The 17,500-nt window shown below is 41.1% G+C and overlaps 2 protein-coding genes and 2 non-coding genes across 5 annotated transcripts in view; all 4 read left to right on the top strand.

Moving 5' to 3' along the window:
• The window catches only part of LOC138019078 (allene oxide synthase-lipoxygenase protein-like), a 24,581-nt gene extending 15,455 nt beyond the window's left edge, over nucleotides 1-9,126 (top strand). For both annotated transcript variants that reach the window (XM_068865737.1, XM_068865738.1), the window contains 6 exons: nucleotides 136-336; nucleotides 1,567-1,830; nucleotides 2,471-2,672; nucleotides 3,048-3,259; nucleotides 3,903-4,250; nucleotides 5,692-9,126. In XM_068865737.1, coding sequence (XP_068721838.1) covers nucleotides 136-336; nucleotides 1,567-1,830; nucleotides 2,471-2,672; nucleotides 3,048-3,259; nucleotides 3,903-4,250; nucleotides 5,692-5,871 — 1,407 coding nt within the window. In that variant the 3' untranslated portion in view covers nucleotides 5,872-9,126. The remainder of the gene's footprint in view (nucleotides 1-135; nucleotides 337-1,566; nucleotides 1,831-2,470; nucleotides 2,673-3,047; nucleotides 3,260-3,902; nucleotides 4,251-5,691) is intronic.
• A 1,491-nt stretch (nucleotides 9,127-10,617) lies between these two features.
• On the top strand, nucleotides 10,618-10,690 carry Trnat-cgu (transfer RNA threonine (anticodon CGU)). Its single transcript has one exon. It is a non-coding gene; the product is annotated as a tRNA-Thr (tRNA).
• Nucleotides 10,691-11,046: 356 nt separating this feature from the next.
• Trnat-ggu (transfer RNA threonine (anticodon GGU)) lies at nucleotides 11,047-11,119 on the top strand. The gene has a single exon. It is a non-coding gene; the product is annotated as a tRNA-Thr (tRNA).
• Nucleotides 11,120-11,519: 400 nt separating this feature from the next.
• LOC138018501 (allene oxide synthase-lipoxygenase protein-like) overlaps nucleotides 11,520-17,500 on the top strand; it is a 25,362-nt gene continuing 19,381 nt past the window's right edge. Inside the window, exons 1-3 of the mRNA XM_068865138.1 lie at nucleotides 11,520-11,760; nucleotides 14,971-15,082; nucleotides 16,479-16,556. The gene's annotated coding sequence lies outside the window, so the exon portion shown is untranslated. The remainder of the gene's footprint in view (nucleotides 11,761-14,970; nucleotides 15,083-16,478; nucleotides 16,557-17,500) is intronic.

Here is a 17,500-nt window from a genome sequence, read left to right as displayed (position 1 = left end):
GAAAGGTCTGTTCGATTGACTGAGTTCCTTGGGGAGTGATTGCTTGATATCATAAGATAAACTAAAATTGAAGCATATAATTTCGTCTTTTAGGCATTCCGATAAGGTAATCAAGTTCTTTTTTAACACTTACAGGCGTTTGTGTCTTTCGTCGGCTCTGTCCCACCTGCTGCCGAAGCCTGGCAAGATGACAGTTTCTATGGATCACATTATTTGAATGGCTGTAACCCTGATACAATCAGGCGTTGCACGGAGATTCCTGTCAAATTTCCTGTCACGCAAGAGCTGGTCGATAATTTGCTGGATGAAGGCGACACTCTTAACAAAGCGCTTAAGGTAAGAGGTACTTTAATTAAATAGTCTATGGATTTTGTAGTGTTGTTGGGTCACAGCTAACAGAGATACGATAGACCGGATGGTTTTTTTTCCTAGCCGTACGTACAAGCACCACGCGAGCTCGGTCACAGAAAATTGAAACTGGTCTTTCTGATTTGACGTTATGTAGTGGAGGACGAGAAAAGGAAGCCGACTTCTGTTTAATTTAGGACGTTCATCAAAATCCCGGCCAATTTCTCTCCTTCCCGAGAATCTCAATGGCACTCTATTCCCATCATTGTGCTTGGGATTCATATCCTGGTTGATGTCTGATTATGCACTCTGCTCCTTGGGTTTTCTGTGGTTCTCCAGTCTTCTTCTCTCACCAGAAATCGGCGGATAGTTTATAGGCGAATATTTGTTTTCAGTTTTGTATCATTAGCACATGGCTATCGTTTTCCAATCAGTCAGCCGAGGCTGAATAAAGTACTGAATATTGAAAGTGCATTGCATAATGAGCTATCTGTGAAAATTTGAACCCGTTATATCAGATTATCTCTGGGCAGTAATGCTTTGAAAATTCGACATTTTCCAAAAAAATAGATGGGATCAATATCGACTTTGACATCCAAGAATTTATCAGTTTTTTAACGGCTCATAACTCGCCCTTTATCCGAGCCAAAAGGTTTAAAATTTGAGAGTTCACTAAGTTTTTTCAAGAGAAAATGAGGGGAAAGAGAGGGAGGCTCAAGGCGTTGACTGGGATATGTTATGTCCACGAAAGTTATTTTTAGACGAGCGGAAGTCTTTGTTCTAGAGGAAGTCTGTCTTCCGAGACGTCCGCATGCAGTCTTGCTTCGCTCTCAGGTTCTTAGTGAAAAGAGAAAATGATGGCACACGTGGAAGGCTTATGAATATATATTTTCTTTCAAACATCGGACCGAGGTTGGCCTGCATGCGGACGTCTCGGAAGACTTCCGCTCGTCTAAAAATAACTTTTGTGGACATGACATATCCCAAGGGCTGGACCGGGAGCCTCCTTCTCTGTCCACTCATTTTCTCTTGGTTTTTTACAATTTGAATTCAATCTGTAAATGTCATGACATTTTCTGTGGGCAAACTCGTATGTTAACGGAACAAAAAGAAATCAATGACGTCAGCGAATATTCTCTTATTCCTCCTTTGTGGGCCGTAGCCCCTCTTACGCAATCGTTTTACCAGATGTGCCTTTTCTTTTCTTTCAATCTACAGGATGGTCGTGTTTACATGGTTGATTTTGAGATTCTTGAGGGAATTCCGCATTATGGACAAACCGATGAAAATTTAAAGAGGCGTTACACTTGCCCTGCCTTGGGATTATTCTACGTAAGGCGCAATGGTGACATTGTGCCAATAGCGATACAGTTATTCCAGGAGCCGAGTGAGACTAATCCAATATGGACCCCGAATGACTCTGAAATGGATTGGATCTATGCAAAGATGTGGCTGAGAAATGCTGACACTCAGTGGCACCAGGTGAGTTTCGTATGACATTAATTTCGTCCGGTCTAGAGTATAAGACATTAAAGCTAGGATAATCATTGCAGTTAGCTAAGAAACTTAAGTAGATGCACTTGTTCATTACGTGTCCTGTTTGGCAGAGTTTGATTCCCAGCAAGAATGAAAGGAAACTTCTGCACATATCTCCTTGATGTTGTCCAGAACTTTAACGAATAATTGAACTCTTAGCCAGTCCACGTCGCGCATGCGTGATAGAACATCGAGGAGTTCCGTGCAGAGGCTTCCTAATTTCCTTCTCATTAGAGGGAGAATAAAGGACACCTCTGCCAGCAGAGTGTTCATTCCGCAGTTCTAATGTATCTCATTTCGTTTATTCTAAATCGGATCTTGAGTATTAATAGGCATCAAGCTTACTTATCATGCAGGGATACCATCATCAGCATGAATTGTTTATCCTATTAGACTTCGTAACTTTGACCATCTCTCAAAAGCTTATCTCTCAGCAGACATTGTTTTCCCATTTATCCTTCCAGCTAAGGTCTTCTCTCTGTATCCCTTACTTCTTTATGATGACCATAATATTTTACCTTGTCTGCCATTTTTCTTACACTCAACGCTCGTCTCGTAACAAACGATTTTAAATTCATGATTTCAGATGATCACACATCTTCTTCGTTGCCACCTGTTTATGGAACCCATATCCGTAGCTTGTTGGCGTCATCTGCCCTCAATCCATCCCTTGTGGAAATTACTTAAACCTCACGTGCGAGGCATTCTGGCCATTAACACTCTTGGAAGAGAAAGATTGATTCCTGCTGGTGGTGTGGCGGACAACACACTTAGTCTGGGAGGAGGAGGTACGTAAATAAAGTATAAAATATCTTTCCCTGAAATTAAAGTTCTGTTTGCTGCTGAGGGACCCAAATAATTTTTAGCGCAGACCATGGATATGGAGACTCGGAATACAGAACCAGATTTAAGTAGGACCCAAACTTCACCCTTAAATCTGCCACTGGTGAATCTCTCCAAATCACGTTTATGAGAAAGTTTGTGTTCCTCCTACATGTGGTGCTTCTGTTTAAATCTTTTTTCGTGTCATACGAACAAAGTTTTTGATCCCCACTTCTCCTACACCAACATTTGCGATGTCTATTTAAGCTAAATTGATCGGTTTAGAGGGCCTCAGGTTAAAACTGTCTGTATGAAATTGCTCCAATTATTTTACTGCTTAGGACACATTACCCTCATGAAGAAGTACTACAAGAACATGAGTTGGTTGTCATATGATCTACCAAGAGTACTGAAAGAAAGAGGGGTCCTGGACGCTACCAAACTGCCAGGCTTCTATTACCGTGATGACGCTTTACGAATGTGGATGGCCATAAAGGATTACGTTCGAGATATTGTGTCGATTTATTATCATTCGGAGAAAGATATTGAGAGGGTGAGTATAACTGCAAATTCACTTTTGTCTAGATCGTTTTGCGCACCAGTAAAATCAATAGGTCAAGTCCTCTTTGCAATTTATATAAAGTACGTTACGCCCAAACGGTGGTTAATAGCGGACCTTTAAATTATAAAATTATCATCACTTTTCTTTTCTTTGCTCGTTTTCTGGAAAAAACTTGCCGCTGACATTACTGATAAAACGTTGACGACGGTGCATACTATTGTTATTGCTCATACGTTCTGCTTATCTCGAGATACTCTGGTTTTCATATCAGTGATGCTTACTAATACAGTGATATTTTTGCGCGGTTTTAAACTATCCGCAGAAAGTAGATCTTAGTAAGTACTCTTAATATCCAAAAATAAAATTGAGGGTAACCATGCATTTTTGAGAGATAATTAAGCTTCAGTTTGAGAAAGAACGCCATACATTGCTTTGTATTTTAAGTCTTTTTACAAATATTATTCATCAGTTATTTTTTAAAAATGCGTGGTTACCCCCAATTTTCTTTTTGGATTTCAATAACACTTGTCAAGATCTACATTTCCTGCATAATCATAAACTGGGGGCAAAAATACCTTTGAATTAGTAGACACCGTCCTTAAAACATTTAACATTGATGTTTTGCAATTCCAAGGACACCGAGCTTCAAGCATGGATTCTCGATCTCCATGAGAATGGTTATCCAGTCAGGGAAGGCGAAAGTGATCACGGCTTCCCTGCATCTGTGAAAACCGCTGACCAACTCATCCACCTGCTCACAATCGTCATCTTCACCTGCTCAAGTCAGCACGCAGCTGTCAATTTCTCTCAAATGGATTCATTTGGTTTCCCGCCAAATTCTCCCGCCCTTATGCGACAGCCGCCTCCCACGAAGAAAAATTCTGTGACAATGAAAGACGTCATGAAGAGTTTGCCAAACAAGCACCAAGCTGGTGTTACTATTGCAACGGTATATGACTTGACGCGTATTTTTCCAGATGAGGTAAGTTAGACATACGTGTATTGTTAAACGTCAAGAACCAGGGAGTAATCTTCTATTTTGGCTTTTGTTAACACCATTTTTAGTCAAACTTCTCTTCCAAGTGCCGTTTAGCAAAGTTTTCTTACTCCCGGCCCACACTTGACAGCAAACGAATAAACAAACCACAAAACAACAGACTAGTGTACCTCAGACCTTCGCTTCAGAGAGACATTTCAAAAGGAATCATAACAGCTCGTTACCCTGCGCAGTGAAGCGTGGTGGTAGGTTTAGAAAACACTGCTCGTAGACCTAGGATGTGCCTCTCGTGAATCACTAGAGGAGGCGGTGTCAGGAACCCATGACCCGGAGCCTACAACTCTACTGTGTTCGTGTAACGGCGTTTTCACAGACCGATTTATTTTTAGGTTGAATTTCCCGCGAATGAGACTCCCACAGGAGCCCGATGACCAATTACAAGAAATTAAGCTGACGTCATAGGGTCACCGAACCGGAACTGCCTTTGTTTTTTTTCGGAAAAGATAGTCTAAAAATAGATCGGTCTGTAAAATCGCCGTTACATAGGCCCAGTATAGGAGCTGTAGGCTCCGGGTCATGGGTTCCTGGCGGTGTGGTATATTGATTATGGGGATTGCCTTGCCGAGATCCGAACATCCCGGTTTCAAGACCCGTTCTGACCATTCATTAAATTTGCTCGGTGGTAGCCCCTCTTTCAACTTCTCGGTTGTACTTATAAATAGATAGCTGGTTTGCCAGCGGCCAGTTGGGATTCTTAAAATTGCTGATGAATGATTACGTTTCATTGGCTCTGAAAAATTCCTATGCATGTTGAGTGGTCGATTAGCCGTGTATTTATTTGTGATTTTAAGTGTATTTCACTCTCGTGAATAAGAGTGGGGCCGGTTTTTTTTTGGTATTGAGCTATACCGTATATGTTGTTGTTTCACGATTGTGTGCTTCTTATTTTTGCTTTCAAATCAAACTATAGAACTAGAAAACATATTAAGACCGATTACGCTTAACAACAATACAATATAATAACCCGCTCAAAACAAATAGTGTGTTCTAGAATATATGTTTGACTCCTAGATTGGATTTTGACAAACGAGAGTTAAGTTCTCGTTGATTGGCTAATAAAGAAATCGCTTCAAGTTCACAGGGAGTTAAAATTATGCAGGGATGAAGTTATGGAAGATATATTACTGTAAAAGGATGAGGCCAACCTAGGAATTTTTCTTTTTTTACGCAAGATCCGGAGAGTCAGCAACTCTGCACTTTCGGTTGCGCTCAAGCACTGAATTGCTGAGAATGTCGACGGCCTACAGAGGCACACCTTACAACGCTGAACGATACAATTGCCCAGTAAGCCGATTAAAGTTTCATTATTTCCTTTTTACAAAACTGTTTCATATTTAATTACAATGAATTTTTATTATACCCGTAGCGTTTTCTTGGTGATTACTCAGACGGCGCCTTCACGGATCTGGCTGCGCAAGAAGCCATTCTTCGTTTCCAAAGAAAGTTGAACGAGATAACCGAGGCGATTAAAGAACGCAATAAACGCTTGAAGATTCCATACACTTACCTACTGCCAGAGAGAACACCTAATAGCATTGCGATATAGGAACTTCGCCCAAGGTGGATACAAAAAAACTGAAGAAACTATATAACACGCAATAGTTTGCAAGAGCACCGGAGTAGGTTTGTTTCGATTTATTGCAACTTAAGGTGAACTGCATGGAGGACACGCAAGTACAATTATGCTGCGTTGTAACCGTTTCGGGAATGATAATAGACTTTAGGAAAAGGTTTTGGTAGTAAAGAGGTTTTAGTGGCAGAAGCAGCAAGAGTTGCAACGAATATCGAGCTTTTACTTATACGCTAATGGTAGTCATAGTGACGATCGAAGCGGTAGCGACTGAACATTGTCCACGCTAGCACTGGTGTCAGTGACACTGATAGTGGCTGGGAGAGCGGCAGCTGTAGCAGTGGTGGAAGAGTTTAAGCAACGACAACGCCAGAAGGAAAGAATATTATTGGTTAAAGGAGGAACATTTATCGTGCTGCACGTGGGGCACGCATTTCAGTGCATTTCTTTGCCGTACCCCACAAACCAACAAGGTAAAGTCTCCAGATTTTAGGTTTTGGCGACAACGTGAACATAAAATAATGAACCCGGCATTCATTTTTCTGTATTTACTTTAATTTGAAACCGTCCGTACCCTTCCAGTTATTATACGAAAAGTCGCCCATGTTGTACAGGATGTGAACAGGATGAAAGAATCGCGAAATACCTACGATAGCGCCAAGTTATATTTTGGTGTGACTTTGCCGTTGTCCTTGCTTTAACGGGGAACTTAATTAAGCAATGACACAGGCGACGGCAACGAGAACGTCACATTTTTGCATATTTGGTGGGCAAAGACAATAGCTTTGCACGCCCTGTGCGTGCGCTTTTCACTTTTGTCCATTTCTTCTCCGTCGTCTGCAAAACAAAGGGAGCTTAAGACCTAAAGGCCTGGCCAAACGCTCGCAACATTTCAACGCAACATCTTGCAACATTTTTGGGCACAACATGTTGCGTACGTTTGGCCACCTGTTGCGATATGTTGCGATATGTTGGATGATGTTGGATCATATTTAAAAACGGTCACATTTTTCGTGCAACATTTTTGATGTTGCCTGATGTTGTTCTCGTTTGGCCACGTTCACGCAACATTGTTGCACTAGGGCATCTGCGCTAGGTCCACTTGTTGCGCGCCAGGGGCATGGGGCACATAAACATCGACATGTTGTGTTGAAAATGTTGCTTGCGTCTGGCCAGCCCATTCAACACATGTTGCAACATCATGCAACAATGTTGCAAGATGTTGCGTTGAAAATGTTGCGAGCGTTTGGCCAGGCCTTAAGACGACGACGTCGACGACAACGCCACAAAACAATGATATCATTGGTTAAAAGAGAATAAATAATCGTGCTGCACGTGCAGCACGGATTTTAGCTCATGTTTTTGCGGTCCTCTGCATAACGACGACGTGTAATCACCAAATTTTAGGTTTTGACGACAAAGTGAGCATGCGACAGAGAATCTTTCTTTCTCTATTTTCAGTCTGAAACCGCTCGTACCAATTCATTTTTATGATACTTCGCCCACATTGTACGACGTGAAGGAGATGGAATAATCGCGAAAGACTTATGCTAGAGCAAAGTTTTATTTTGAGGTGAGGTTTTCGTCGACGTCGCCGTCGTAAATCTTAAGGTCCCTATTAGGGAACTTAAAGGCTGGTTTTTACTAGCGAAGGAGTCGGAGTCGTAATCAGAAGCGCAGAGCGATACGATCTAGTGAAAATGAATCTTTCGGAGTCGGAAGCAGAACACCGATTCCACTTATGACTCCGTCGCTTATGATCCTGTGAAAACTACATTGTCGTAGTCGGAAGCAGAAGCGGAAGAATAAACCAATCACAATACTCGATTCCAAGCATTGTGATTGGTTGGTTCTTTCGCTTCTGCTTCCGACTCCGACAATCTAGTTTTCACTGGATCATAAGCGACGGAGTCAAAAGCGGAGTTGGACGAAAATGGGAACGTTCTGATTCTTCTGACTCTGATTCGGTCGAGCTTATGACTCCGCTTATGACTCCGATCTTTGATTTTCACTAGGTCGTAAGCGCTCTTACGACTCCGACTACGACTCCGACTCCGACTCCATCGCTAGTGAAAACCAGCCTTAAGCAAGGACGACGACGACGTTTACGAGAACGCCATGAAACAATAGGCTTAATGAACAAAAACAAAGGCTCTGCATTGCACTTTGGTGCATTTCTTTGCCGTCCTCGACCTGACAACGAGGTGAAATTATTAAATTAGAAGTTATGAAGGAGACGCGAGCGCCTGACGATGAATCTTCGATTTTGTCTACAAAAATCCACAGCGTTCACACCAATTTCATTCCAGCAATGATGATACACATTTCCCTGCGGCACGACTTGGAATAATCGCGAAATTATTACAATGACGGGAAATAATATTTTTACACAAGTTGTCCTTGCTCAAGGTCGCTAATGCGAAATAGCCAGATTTGAGGTTTTATGAAGGACGTCAGCACTTCGGGATAAATTTTCATTTTCTCCCCTAAATTAAGCGCCGTTCCGACCAGTGACATTCTTGAGGAACTACCACATTACAATTACAATAACGCGAATTTATATTTGAGATGACGTTCTCGTTGCCGTCGTAAGTTCTCGGACACCATATTGGCAGAGACAGCTGCGTTGGGAGAGTGACGGTAGTGGCACTTGGCTCTTGGATTTGTGGGTTTTCATTTTAAACTAAACGTTAACGAGCGAGTTCTGCAGAAATACCGCCTGAATATATCAAGACGTAAATGCCGATGCGTCCATTTCGTTCGCGTATCCAGGTTCAGTGATTACCAATACTTAGGTGGTTTTCAACCAATCTCTAGAGACACAGATCACAATGCTACAGTGAACAATTGCTGGTGGACGAACAAAGGAAGCTAATGAGAAATCTTTTGTTTTCGTCCACTAACATAGTGGCGATAACGTAACGTGAAAACCACCTATATAAGTGTTCATTCAAGAACCATGATATCACAGTAAAGGATCCATGCAAAGGGAATTCTTTATGTCTATTTAATCTCCTAAAGCGAAGCACAAGTTTGCATTGAATTATGATTTATGTTTTACGTGTGAAATAACAAGGAAAATTGGCTGAGGGATGATTTTTTTGTAGTCGCTTTAGTTTTTATCACGGTCTTTTTATTGTAAGTTATCCTATATTTATAAAGTTTGTTTTCGCGGATTTCCTGTTAATGAGAGGGTTTTGTCCAAAATATAATAAAATAAATATTACTGGATTTTCTCATTGCTCTTCAAATCTCGCAAATGCATCATAACTTAATTTATGCACAAATTAATGGGAAAACTAATTGTTTTGCAAATTGACAGTGCAACAATACTTAGTCAGATGATTGAATGAAAGGACGAATTTTTCTGATATGACACACGCGTACTCTGAAACTGTACGTGCTTCTAAGAGGAGTCTCCTGTAGCTCATTTGAAGAACTTCTGAACTGATAATTTCTTTTTACAAGTAACCCCCGAGTGTGGTCTTGCAACACAGTCACAAATGGACTTATTCTTAGATACACTTTACGCGCGAAAACAAAGGGCTGCCAGTTTAACCAATCAGGAGAAGCCATGTCACGTGACTGCTTCTGCGATGATTTTTTTCAGGGACGTGACGACTTATTTTCGCGGGAACGGATATTCTAAAAATAGACTCATTTGTGACTGTGCTGGGGGAGCCCACCCATCCCATAACAAAACTCTTATCTAAGTCACTCTTAGCCACACCCAATAAGCCATTTCCGAGTTCATGTCTGCCTCCTCTTCAAAGCGAGTCTTAGTGAGAAGTTTTCCTTATGAAAATAAGAACTAATTACCATCACAAGAACTTCGCACTTACACTTAGACTCGCTTTGAAGAGGAGGCAGACATGAATGCGGAAATGGTCTATTTGGTTCGTGGCAAAGTTCCCATCATGATAAACGAGTCTCCTGCTTATAGCTCAGTGGTAGAGCATCCGAACTAGAAATCGCATCGGAAAGTCACAGGTTCGGCTCCTATAAAAAGCACTAGGATTTTTTCCCGAGTGTACCCGAGTCATGGCCGGAATATCTATCATTTTCGTTGACAGTTCAGTTTTTGTAAAGACTTGGTAAGAGTTTAATGACGACATCTGCTGTTTTGAACGCCCGCGCGCTCTAGTTAGTTCAATTTTGATGTGGATATTTTACATCGCTATCTATTTGAGAAAAAAGGCATCACCTTTTGGCAATAAGACATAGCTGGTTTGGAAAATTATGAATGTGGCTTTATTACGAAGTTCAAGTTCAATTGAAATTCTTTTCTGTACTTCCCAGAATATCGAGGTCCTCGCTATCAAAATTTGGCTATTTTTGTCTTGTGCATCTCGTCATGGCCGCCTTACTGGTGCTCGTACAAAATGGATATTCTTTTGTTTGAAACATCTCGGACAATAGACCATATTCGTATTCCCAGTGTTGGACTGGAACTAGCTTGCAATGGAGGCTAATGCGGTGGGAATATATCAAAAAGTATTTGCATTTGAAAAGATTTCCCCGCATTAGCCTCCATTGCAAGCTAGTTCCAGTCCAATACTGAGAATACGAGTATGGTCTATCGAAATGAAAATTGAAGATCACCCTATTTCAGTGATGAACTGAATAGGAGGCATCCCCCGAGCGTCGCGATTCAACACCACTTGCTCCGAAAGCCGCGCACTAACCAACTGAACCCACAAATGAGCAGCTCCCAACATCAGTGGCTTCATAGTTCAGTTGGTTAGAGCGTCGCACCCGTATCGCGAGGTCACGGGTTCAAACCCCGTTGAAGTCCTGAATTTTTCAGGCTTGTTTACGCAATAGGCCATTTCCGAGTTCATGTCTGCCTCCTCTTCAAAGCGAGTCTAAGTGCGAAGTTTTTGTGGTGGTAATTAGTTCTACTTTACATATGAATGAAAACTAATTTTCATAACAAAACCTTCGCACTTAGACTCGCTTTGAAGAGGAGGCAGACATGAACTCGGAAATGCGCTATTGCAAAAATTGCGTTTATAACTGTGAGTGAGGATCATAGCTTCACTTGATTTCATATCCGCAGTTCATATATGATCCATTTCATTTATCATTTCATCGTCGAGTCATTCCTCACGAGAACATTGGAACCCACAATGACCAGCTCCCAACATCAGTGGCTTCATAGCTCAGTTGGTTAGAGCGTCGCACCGGTATTGCGAGGTCACGGGTTCAAACCCCGTTGAAGTCCTCAATTTTTCAGAATTCTTTACTCAATTGCAAAAATTGCGTTCATAACTGTGAGGATCATAGCTTAACTTGATACGCCCTCTCCTGTTGTCCAAGATTAACAAGGTTCTACTCTGATATTTTCTGTCACGTGGTTAGAAGTCAAGCATAAGGTTGAAATACTTTAGGAAATGATTAAAGAGCAAAATTGATGACGGTTTGAGTTGTTTTAACGGCTTACTGTAAAGCCGTTTTAACAACGTAAACCGTCATCGATGTGTTTCGAAAACTTGAGAATACTTCGATCGTCATCCCACGTTGAGAACGCTCTCAGTATCATAACAAAGCCAGATTCATAGCTACATGTTGTTGCTGCGTCATTCAGTGGGTGAAAAACTACATGTTACGTTTATGTACCTTGTGACGTAAATTCTGAACTTGGTTAAGCTTGATTGATTACATATGATTTGAATAAATGTTTTCCTGATATTGTATGCTGTCCTTAAAGAAGGCATTAATATTGCTTGAAGGTTGACAACAGTCTCTTGTTCCTCGTTACTAAGCAATCAAACTGCAGTGACTGCATTAAAAAAAATGTAGCAGCGTGTCTGAAATACGGAGCACAGCGCAGTAGAGTGGTAAATCTGGATCGCGAGTGAAAAGGTAAGCGTGATTGTCGCTCTTTATCATGCTCTTCTAAAAGATCTTTGTAGATATCCCACAATGGTTATTTGTGTAGGAGATTACGTATTCATAACCTAGATTATACAACTTCGCTTCGCACTAAGCACGGAGTTGTTTGTATGTTCCCTTACAATTTACCATGATTCGCATTCTTGCAAACGTGGACACTGAAAAATATTGTGTTTAGGTGTCAAATTGGCTCTACACGGTAATGCAATGCGGTTAGTAATGCAGTTTGTATCACTCATACTTGTTGCTGCAGGAATTTCGCTTGATTTCTCTTCTTTGCCTTTGAAGATCGCTTTCCCGTTGTGATTTTTAACTTTATTACCGAACAAGAAGTCCATGTTTAGCTAAATTCAGTTCAGTCATATGATAAAAAGAACGGGGAAAATAACAACACAATATAACAAAATATCAAGCACACAGCTGTCGGTGATAAAATATCACGGGTTCTAGTCACAATAGATATTTTAACTACAGTTGGACGGATCAAACGAAGTTATGGACACTGTTGTTTTGCAACTACGTAAACAGTTATGGGGCTACTCAGGCATATCATGAGCAACGCTGAACATTCGTGGCTTCGTTTGACCTGGTTTGTGTTCCGCGTACCGGAGATATTGGATTTGTGGAGGAACAAAAGCTCTTTATTAAACGATTTTAAGTAAATTATTTTAATGAGTCCAAGATATTCGCAAAATATTTGAACAGTCCTCTTTTTTTTTTCGGAAGTGATGAGCAACAAATTAGAGGCATCAGTGTGTACGTGACATACAAGATCACCGAGTACAAGCTAGTGCAGTCTTTGCAAAAGTGACGTCTTTAAATGCTACACTTCCTTTCCTTCTCGGATAACAACGATCACAAAATCATCGCGAGCCTCTTCCGGTGCACATTGCTACATCTTGTGTCTTATGTTCTGTGAAAAGCAACACCGTGAAACTTGAGGTTTCAACGGCTAGATGACCATACAAAAATGAATTGTTCGTTCTCCAACCCTTCCTTCAAGACCGTTCTCCCAATCCACTTATTTTCAAGTAAAGGAATGATCCTCGCAGTAATGTGACGTAGAGAGGAAAATTCGGGACTTCAACGAGGTTTGAACCCGTGACTCCTCGCGATACCGGTGCAACGCTCTAACCAACCTGAGCTATAAAGCCGCGACGTGGAGAGTGGTCATTTGAGGTTTTTAATTTTTCCCGGAGGAGGAGTGAATCAATGAACGAAATGATAGATGAAATGAATCATATACTGAACTGCGGATATGAATCAAGTGTAAAGCTATCATCCTCGCAGTTTTGGACGCAATTTTAGCAATTCCGTAGAAATAGCCTGAAAAATTCAGGACTTCAACGGGGTTTAAACCCGTGACCCTGGCGATACCGGTGCGACGACGATCTAACCAACTGAGCTATAAAGCCACTGACGTTGAACCTACAAATGACGAGCTCCCAACGTCAGTCAATGGCTTCGGCCCTCTTCTTATAAAAAGTTCAATGGGCGTGGTCTAAAGCAGGTCAACTAAACACGATATTACTTTCCAAGCGAAGGCTACCGCAGTTAATGGGACCACATTAAGCGTTATAAGGAGCCGGGACAAATCGAGGCTTAAGGGGTCTGAATCTTTCGCGTAGAAAATCGTTTCCGAAATCTCCACAGTCTCACTAAATGTATTCCATACAGTCAAACTCTCTCTTTAACGGACACCTCTATAAGACGGACACCTGGTGCTTGTCCCGGCCGTTTTCGTAGTCATTTAACTATAAACCAAACTCTCTATAAGACGGACAACTCCATAGGACGGACAACGGACACTTGTGAGGTGCTGAATGTCACCGCAAATACGATTTAGGGAATAAAAATTATTGTAGGGTGACTCTTTTTTTAACACCAGACGTTTAATTGACAGTTCTTATCTTTGTCGCCGGAATACATACAGTACAAGTTAAAATTAAATCAGTCATTGTCCCATTCAAAAAAATAACTTGGAGGTGATAACCGGAATTGTATTGTAGTCTCTAAAAACAGGTAGGTTTCGTTCAAGTAAATAACTTAAAACAAACTTTAAACAGACGGGTATTCACTGTGCACAGGTTCAGCATTATTATCTCAAAATTCCTGGGGTCATGTTACGTCGATTCTCTCATAAGCCGGACAACTCTCTAAGACGGACAGCTGAGGCGGTCCCGATGGTGTGCCGTCTTAGAGAGAGTTGACAGTATTGGAAACATGAACTTAATGGGGCTATGTAACGCACAATGATGCAATACCAAGAGAGTATGACCTTCATACTCTCTTGATGATACCCAAAATGTTCAAAAAGTAGCATGAAACATTGCAATAAACCACTTAAAACAGTAAAACAACCATAATGGAAATACAGCAAAGTCAATGAGAACCATGGATGGACACAAATGCACAATGAGATTGAAACGGCTTGCCTTTGGGTAATTTTAGAAAAAAAGTCGCAGTCGGCTTGACGTTTTTTCAGATTTTATGGAAAATCGCTGGATAAAGGTCGTTTTTGCTCAGAATAACCTTGCCTGTGATGTAACGCGATACTTTTATGCATATTTTTATATTTAGATTATTGTATATTAGTTTATTATCTTATGTTTTATATTGTACACGTAATTCAGTCTCACGACTGCGAGTTGTTCTTTTAATAAACGATTTATCTATCTATCTTTTATCATTAAGGAAATTCCACATTACCATTTTCGAGTTTTTAACACCCTAAAATGGGACATAGCCCCTTTAAGGACAGATTCCAATACAAGATTCGAGTGATATGATTTACCTCAAACAACAGCGTCCCGTAACCCAGAAAGTCTGGATATGCCATGGAATGCGGGCCCATCTGCATTTTCAATATCATCTATTTTTGGGATGGCTACTGCTAGATTTTTGCGATTTTTCCTCGCACGATGCATAATTTTTACTAAGGAAGAGAATTCCCTCTTGCAGCCACTTGGTTGAAGGACAAATCAAATTTTAAAGGCGTTGTGGTTATACTCAGGCACAATCTCATTGGCCATAATCTGGTGGGACCCTGCCAAAATTGAGAGAGACCTCGACACTTCTTGGTTATGGGATTTCTTCATTAATTTATAAGACAAGTCGACCCTTATACTCGAGAATTGGCCGGTTTAAAATGAATAACTTAATCAGTGTGAAACAAAACAGGTTGTTCTATCTGAGCATGGGTATCGTTACATCGAAGCGGAAGAAGGAATGCAAACGCAAAATGCATCAAAGGACGCGAGGATCAAAGAAGAGAATCACAATGAGACTAACTGTGAGTAATAGATAGAAAAAAAAGATATTATATATTGCTGCGAACGCAATTTGATGATAAAAAATAAAAAAAATGGTATTTATATCATTCATGTAGCTCACTTCTATATGGATATACTCAAAAGCGCCTTACAATGACGTACGAGAATTGGAGAAGGGTTGCGAAAAAACAACTCAGTTTGGCGTTTATGATTAAAGAGAGAACAGCCCATCATGACATGGGAGCTCACAACTCCTATAACACTCTTAGAGCTTACTCTTTTGTCAGACCATAATATATAGATTATGTGTTAACCTGGCTGGAAACCTGTGATCCAATGGAAAACCAGTACCTGGGTCAATAGTCCAACGCGCGAAAAAACCCAGTTGACCTCGATGAGCTTTAAACTCGATCCCGCGATAAGGTCACGTGATACTGGTCAGCGGATACCTTGTTTTGGCTTGGTGTCAGTGTGGGTGTCAGAGTGGTTAACACCATACCATACGATGGAATATCCATGTTCCCGCTAAAAAAACGCGGGCTGTCCACAGCGTTTCACATTGGCTTACATGAAGGGTTGGACGGTCGTACGTTCGACCGGTGACCAAAACCAAATTTTCTCGCGTAGCTGGGTTACCTATTTTCTTACCCATGGTGCTCCGCGCTAAAAATTTTGAACGGCTTCTCTTGGCAAAAATAGGTGAAGGAGTAGCAGTTCAGTTTACGCGTGAAATAGTATTTGAAAATGACTTGTTTTGAGAAAGTGATGACTCACACTTAATGATCGCGCTATTTTCAATGTGGGTGTTTGCTCCTAGTCGGTCTGTTTGCTTCTAAACAGAATGTGTTGCATTTGGTTCGAACAGTCCGCATATACGCTCAACGGGACTGGAACGGATGAGGAATCGAGTAGTGATACTGCTGTCTCACTGGAGAAAACGATTTCGCAGCCAAAGGATCTATAGCATCAATCGTTTTCCATTTGTCCCTCACACCAGTAGCTCAGTTGGTTGAGCACCGGGCTGCCTGCGATCCGAGGTCGTGAGAACGACTCCGGGCGGACCAACACTCAGGGTCTTAAAATAACTGAGAAGAAAAGTGCTGTCTTTACATCCGCAAATGGTGTAGAATCTTCAAGTCTTCTCGGACAAGGACTATAAACCGATGGCCTCACAAATAGCTTTCATGTTCTAAGTTCCCCTGTGGGAACACCGCACCTATTCGAATAGAGTAGGGGATGAAGTTCCCGGTGTGTGTGGCTGTCCTTCGTTAGTGGCTATGGGATGCGGCTGGGTATAGCACGTCCACATCAGCTGAATAAACTGCCAATACTTCAACTTCTTCAAACAAATAAATGACAAAACAAACAAACAAAATCGGTTTGTATGAAACCGCTTGGCCGAATTTCTCCTCGCAGGTGTAAATACGGGGTCACTATTTACAAGGAAATGCAAGGAGAGGAATTGTTTCAAAAAAAGAGAAAGAAGCTGATGAGGTAAACATCAACAATACCATTATTTCTGTATTTAAAGGTGAGCCAAATCTCGTCACGTATTCCACTCTGATATGTTGTATGTTTTCATCCGCGTCTGCAAGACCGCCATTACGCACTCGATTGATCGTGTCATTTATAAAGAAAGTGTTAGTATAGGTATTAATACGGTTTCGAGTTCAATTTGTAATTAATTTGCACGAGTGATTTTTTTAAAAAGCTGAAATTGCCCGCGCCGCTTCGGCGAGTGCAATTTCAGCTTTTTCAAAAACTCACAAGTGCAAATTAATTCCAAATTGAACGAGAAAAACCGTATGATTACTTATTATAATACAAACATGACAAATTCGCGTGGAAAAAGTGCCGGAAGATGTTTCTTGAAGCCCTTTTTTTCGCATTCGAAAAAAATTTTCAGAGTTTTTGTACAAAATTTTGGTCATTGCCGTTTACTGAGATCATTGGCCTACAACTTTCCAATGTCTTTCTGCAAATCAAAATCCAGAATTACGATGTGTAATTTGCACTGGTGTTACCCCTTTGCACTGGTGTTACACTTTTTGCACCGGTGTTACACTTTTGCACTGTTGTTTACACTTGAACTGCACTGCTCTCATCCAATCAGAATCGAGTAATTTTTTCATGTGTATTATACAGGAGTAACAAAATCTGTGGTATTGAATAACTAACCACATCAGAACTTCGTGTTGAAAAAGAGTACAATGACTGTAGCAGTCATAAATTATTCCTTTTTTGAAAGCCAGTACGTTTGGTAGGCACTATATAAACTTGTTGACGTAATCATTTTAAGATCGTCCAGGTGAGAGTAGTCCTGGGAAGGACTGTTTTTAGTGACATTGAGTGACATTTTGACACCGGAGTTGAAGTCATGCTCAGAGTCGAGAGATTATGTAGTGTCGAAACCTCAGTCAATGCCACGTAAAACTGAG

The sequence above is a fragment of the Montipora capricornis genome, chromosome 10 (genome assembly GCF_036669925.1).
Source record: "Montipora capricornis isolate CH-2021 chromosome 10, ASM3666992v2, whole genome shotgun sequence".
NCBI lineage: Eukaryota > Metazoa > Cnidaria > Anthozoa > Scleractinia > Acroporidae > Montipora > Montipora capricornis.
This window is presented reverse-complemented; position numbering and strand designations above follow the sequence as displayed.